Source organism: Myotis lucifugus, unplaced genomic scaffold (assembly GCF_000147115.1).
Source record: "Myotis lucifugus unplaced genomic scaffold, Myoluc2.0 scaffold_331, whole genome shotgun sequence".
Classification (NCBI taxonomy): domain Eukaryota; kingdom Metazoa; phylum Chordata; class Mammalia; order Chiroptera; family Vespertilionidae; genus Myotis; species Myotis lucifugus.
Window position 1 is genome coordinate 590768 of NW_005871379.1, and position 6045 is coordinate 596812.

Sequence of the window (6045 nt, forward strand, 5' to 3'; positions counted from 1 at the left end):
CACACACACACACACACACCCTCACACACACACACATGCACACTTCTCAGTAAAAACTTCAGACTGTAGGAGAAACTTAAGTCCTGGTGCCCTTTCAATATCCCTTTCTCAGTTGCCTTGAAGAATAAAAATAAAATGGTGTACTTAGAAATATCTGATCTCATTTTGGTGTGTTTCCTTCTGGCATTTTGTAATGCTCATCTATAATAATAAAAGCGTAATATGCTAATTAGACGATGTCCTTCTGGACGAAGCCAGGGCTGCGAGGGAAGCCCGGGTCCAGGTGCCTGCTGGTGGCTGGAAGGACTCCTGGGGCTCAAGTGCAGGAGGGAAGCCGGTGCCGGCAGCCGGAGGAAGGAAGGTCTACTCTTCCACAAATTTCTTGCATCAGGCCTCTAATATATACATAAAAATCCTAAAATAAATATATATTCTTTTCTTTTAAAAAATTAAACTGTATCATGTGCTACATACTGTCTTAAAATTTACCTGTTTTTTTTTTTACTCAGATCTTGGGAAATTGTTCCACCTCAGAACCCACAGAACTATCTCATTATTTCAGTTTAGGGCAGAAGATTTCATATGTTGACTGTGCCATGGTTCACTCAACCCTCTAGTAGTGCTAGACATGTAACACATTGTTTCCATTTTTTGCCTTTACAAATAGCTCTCAGTGCACCTCCTTGTCCCGGCACACATATGCCTCCTACCTGTATGGGAGTATTTCTCCAGGCTAATACCATGAATTAGAATTATCATTAGCTGAAAATTTTAATGGATGTGCCAAGTGGCCTGCCAAGTGATTATATTAGTTTAAACTCCTACCAGCAGTGTCATCTGCACACCATTGCCTGGCATTTTAACACTCAAATGAATGCTTTAAAGAAATTCTTATTCATGTATGTTTTTAAACTTTCAGGGCGCAGTGGCTTCCTATGGCCTGGTCTGAATGTCCCTCTTATGAGGGATGGAGCTGTGCAGACCATTGCCCAGAGAAGCAAGGAAGAGCAGGAGAAGGTGGAAGCTGACATGTTCCAGCAGAGAGAAGAATGGGAACGGAAGAGGAAGATGAAGGTTAAGCGGGAGCGAGGCTGGAGTGGAAACTCGTGGGGAGGTGTCAGTCTTGGCCCCCCCGACCCTGGTCCCAATGGAGGTAGCAGAGTCCTGATTTTGCTTACCTTTGTGGCAGAGAGATTGTAGTTCTGGAGTTCCTTAATATGAATTTATTTACTTACCTGTTTAGATTGCTTTTTTCCAAAAAAAAAAAAAAGGATTTGAACATCATTGAAATAACTACATTATTATCCAGCTGTATTTTATGGAACATTAGAGGCACATAACCAGAAGTATTCCACACACAGGATGCAGAGCACTGGGTTCTGACACTGCTATTGTGTGGCTTCTCAGAGCCTTCCATGTGGTGGTGTGCGTTGTGGATCTGCACAGCAGTTTCCCAACACAACTGGTCGGGTGCCTGTGGAGCAGCAGCATGGTGTGGGAGTTTCCATAACAGGATAAACCAGATCGTTGTCATTAAGCCTCATAAACAGAAAAATGAAAGAAAAATTCAAAATACTTATTAGGCCAAAGTAGAAACCAAAGTCCTCCGCACCCCCAACACCCATGTATGTAGAGAAAAATCTCGAAAATCCATTCTTGAGGAGGAGATGAATAGACAAGAGTGTGGCTGCTTTCTTAAGTTTGGCTTAAAGAGAAGAGCAGAGGCTGAGAGGGAGAGACTGGCAAGTGTGCTTAGAGCTGAACAGAAGGCTTCAGTTGGGAGGAGGAGAAAAAAGATCAAGTCCCTGATGGGGACCCAGATTCAGAGTAGAGATAAGTGCACTAACTTGTGACAGATTCAGGTGAAGCCTGTATTGTTAGTAGTGGGGCAGGGTGTGTGAGCGATGTCTGTCTGGTGGCTTCAGCTGGCCTGGGAGGAGGAGGGGGCCATCTGCTGAAGGGAGGATGGGGCAATGATGAGCATGGCTACCAGAATATTTTTTCTTTTTTTTTCAAACATATTTTATTGATTTTTCACAGAGAGGAAGGGAGTGGGACAGAGAGTTAGAAACATCAATGGGAGAAGCATCGATCAGCTGCCTCCTGCACACCCCCCACTGGGGATGTGCCTGCAACCAAGGTACATGCCCTTGACCGGAATCGAACCCGGGACCCTTCAGTCCCCAGCCCGACACTCTATCCAGTGAGCCAAACCGGCTAGAGCTTTCTTTTCTTTTTAAAAAAAATATATATTTTTATTGATTTCAGAGAGGAAGGGAGAGGGAGAGATAGAAACATCAATGATGAGAGAGAATCATTGACCGACTGCCTCCTGCACGGCCCCGGCTGGGGATCAAGCCCGCAATCCGGGCGTGTGCCCTTGACCGGAATTGAACCCGGGACCCTTCAATCCACAAGCCGACGCTCTATCCACTGAGCCAAACCGGCTAGGGCTGGCCACCAGAATATTTTGATGAAAACTAGGGTATCTGGGACTTTCTTTCAGATTATCCAGAGTGGGAATTGAACAGTGTAGAGAAAAGAGGACTGACCATGAGTTGATAATTGTTGAAGCTGGCTAATGAGTACATAAGCTGTCACTTGGCTATTCTGTTTTTGTATTTAATTGAAATTTTCTATAGTAAAAAGTTAAAGGAACATAAAATGTTTGAAGTGGCTATGAGGTGAGTGAAGAGGGGCCTAACTAAAAGGACATAAGAGGCTGACAGGTCGCAGGGAGCTCATGATTGAATTAGAGACCATGAATGTTTAGGGGTCCAAGTGTGTACTGTGCTTTGACTTCTGTGGCACCCAGCAGGCCAGGTGTGGCCAGACAGCTGCATTGATTCAGGCATAGACAATATGGAGGAGAGAAAAAGGCGAGGGAGTCGAGGATATCCACACGCTCTGGTGGAAATGATGGGCTGTGGTGTGTTGGCTGTGTGGGAGAGGCTGTGAAGACCAGAAGGGATAAGAGGGAAAGAAAACAGTGGTCAAGAGTCTGGAGGTGCTGGGGAGCGCCAAGAACCATCGCCTGGGGAGACATTGAGTGAGAGCTGGAGGGGTAGGAGGGTGTAGTCAGGGAGGTGGTGGCCGAGTGTATGAATTTAATGGTGGAGTGGTCTGGTGTTGGTGGAGGACCAGGGCATAGCCTGAGAAATGGCACCGAAAGATTCACTTTCTTTCTCACATAAATGTCGATAATCATGCCTGTATTGAAAATGCTTTTGTACACTAATTATGTTGACATGTATCTGTATGACTGTTTCTTTTCTTTCTACAGAAACATATGATGATTTTGATACCAGGATACTTGAGGTAGGCACGCTGAACCCAGTACCCAGTTAGGTCTTTGGAGAAGTTGGGAAAGTTTGGGCTGGTGGAGTAGGGATAGGGCACGAGGACTGTGAGGAAAAGCCTTGATGGGTGATGTTTTCTAAGACACAGAGCTGATTTGGGTAAGAAAATAATGAAACTTGAGTTTCAATCTTTTGATACAGGTTCTCCTGACTGTTGCCCTTTGCGGGGCACTGTCAATTGAGGTCTCATGACAAGGCAGCTTTGGTGGTGTTGATAACAGAATTTGGGGATTACGTTGAGATTTCCTCCTTCCTAAAGCTAAGGTAGCATTAGTGACCTGTCCTCGAATTATGAACCAGCTGAATCTGGCTTCAGTTCAGGGAGCAGGGACTGCAGGAGCCATGGGGCAGGGCTGGGAAGCGTGGGGGTGCTGTGATGTCCAGCTCTTGATGGGCAATCACCCTGCAGGCCTTCAAAACAAGCCTGTTTGAGGTGAAGCTCAGTCACTTCCCAGGGCAGTCCCTCAGGTCGTCATCTGCCCTTCGAGCTGGTGCTGCAGCCTTGTTAGTGTTACCTGCATGTAGAATGATCATTTATTGAGTTTGTGACTGAATCTTTTCTATTATTTCTTCAATACCAGTTGTCTATAGAACTTAAAGTATGTTTACAAGTATTTTATGTCTTTGGGTCCCAATATATACTTATTGGAAGTTAATTCCTTTGAAGAATACTTGTACATGGGTGTTTTCCTGTAAGGTGATCCACAGCAGTGGACTCAGCTCCCTTTTCCTTTAACCTCATTTTATGGGAAAGCGGCTGCTATTTAAGCTGTTGAGTTAACAGTTTCATGGTTCCTGGACTTTTATATACATCATACACACAAAAAATGCAAGTTTTCCTGTAGTTCATAATATGCAGGTATTTCCAAATTCTCTATTTTCAGGTGAGCCTAATCCTCAGCACAGAGATCTGATTGTATGCTATTTTTTTCTATATACTGCATTTTATTTCTAAATGCACATTCTTTCATATTTCAACATCTCTGGTATTGGGTGTCTTATAGCCACCAGTTATAAACCATGACAGAGTTTAATCAGCACCTTTTTTCCTTTGCATACGTTTGTTAAAATGGGGTGCATTGTGTTGTGTAGTTTCAAATCCCTTTAAGTTACCTCAGAACTGCTAACAAGCTCTAGCTGGTTTGGCTCAGTGGATAGAGCATTGGCCTGTGGACTGGAGGGTCCCGGGTTTGATTCTGGCCAAGGACACATGCCTGGGTTGTGGGCTTGATCCCCAGTAGGAGGTGCGCAGAAGGCAGTGATTCTCTCTCATCATTGATGTTTCTATCTCTCTCTCCCTTCCTCTCTGAAATCAATAAAAATATATTAAAAAGAACTGCTAACAGCCCTGAGAAATAGGAGGAGAGATTCTTATTTCCACTTTATTCCTGAAGAAACAATCTAGGGAGAGGCTTCCTGTGAAGGAAGTTTGCTGCTTGTGCTCATGAACTTGAGGATGACATGTCTGTTCATGGGTGTGTGTGTGTGTGCTGCACATGTAAGGTGGCTGCTCCAGTTCCCACTTCAGAGTTTTCTTAAGGTAAAATGTTTATGAAACATTTTGTCTTTTAGGTAAGAAATGTTTTCAATATGACAGCAAAAGAGGGAAGAAAGAAATCGGTCCGTGTGCTGGTCGCCGTGGGGAATGGCAGAGGAGCCGCAGGTGAATGAGGTGCAGTGACGTTAGGGGTGCTGGTGGTGGCGGGGATAGGTGTGGCCTTTATTCAGCCTGAGTCCATGGGTTCATGCTGCTGACCAGACTTTTTCTACTGATGAATGAAATCTTTTGGGTTCACAAATCTTATGGTCACCCCATGAAATCCCTTAGAGGGAAAAGAAAGAATAGATCTTCCCATATCCGCCTTTTCCTGTGAGGACCACTGGGTATTTTTTTAAAATATGTTTTCATTGATTCAGATTTTTAGAGAGAGAGGAAGGGGTAGGGGAAGAGAGAGAGAGTTTGAGAGAGAAAGAGACAGATTAGTTGCCTCCTGTATGCCTCCTTTGGGGGATTGAGCCCACAACCCAGGCATGTGCCCTGACCAGGAATCAAACCAGTGACCTTTGGTGCATGGGATGATGCTCAACCAACTGAGCCACATGAGCCAGGGCACCAATGGGTATTTTAGAAACACTATTGTGTTATGTATAATAGTGAAAAATGAGGGGAAAAAACCATTACATTACATGCTCAATAGTAGGGACATAGTGACAAAAAGAATACAGCCATATATTGTAATATTCTTAGGTCACTAAGGAATTATGGAAACTTATAAAAATAATGCAAAGTAAAAAAAGCACAACTTCATATAAGACCAAATATAATTTCAACTTCTGTGGGGTTTTAAGTATCATAGGAATGTACACTTGAAACCTATATGATCCTATTAACCAATGTCACCCAATAAATTTTTTATTTAAATTTTTTATAAAGTACTAGAAGCCCAGTGCACGAAAATTCGTGTACTTGGGTCGGGGCAGTGGTCCCTCAGCCTGGCCTGTACCCTCTCGCAGTCTGGGACACCTTGGGGGATGTCCAACTGATGGCAGTCAGACATCCCTCTGGTAGCATGGGAGCCCTTGGGGGATGTCCAACTAATGACTTAGGCCTGCTCCCAGGGAACGGGCCTAAGCCATTAGTCGGACATCCTTAGTGCTGCCGCAGAGGCGGGTGAGGCTCCCGCCA

At 44.4% G+C, this 6045-nt stretch overlaps 1 protein-coding gene across 3 annotated transcripts in view; it reads left to right on the forward strand.

Annotated features, from left to right (window-relative positions):
• The window catches only part of MRPS5 (mitochondrial ribosomal protein S5), a 27613-nt gene that overhangs the window by 7569 nt on the left and 13999 nt on the right, over positions 1-6045 (forward strand). For 2 of the 3 annotated variants that reach the window (XM_014466261.2, XM_023764402.1), the window contains exons 5-6: positions 920-1153; positions 3284-3318. In XM_014466261.2, coding sequence (XP_014321747.1) covers positions 920-1153; positions 3284-3318 — 269 coding nt within the window. Of the gene's footprint in view, positions 1-919; positions 1154-3283; positions 3319-4931; positions 5023-6045 lie in introns of all 3 variants that reach the window. The other variant, XM_006100854.3, reaches the window with a different exon arrangement.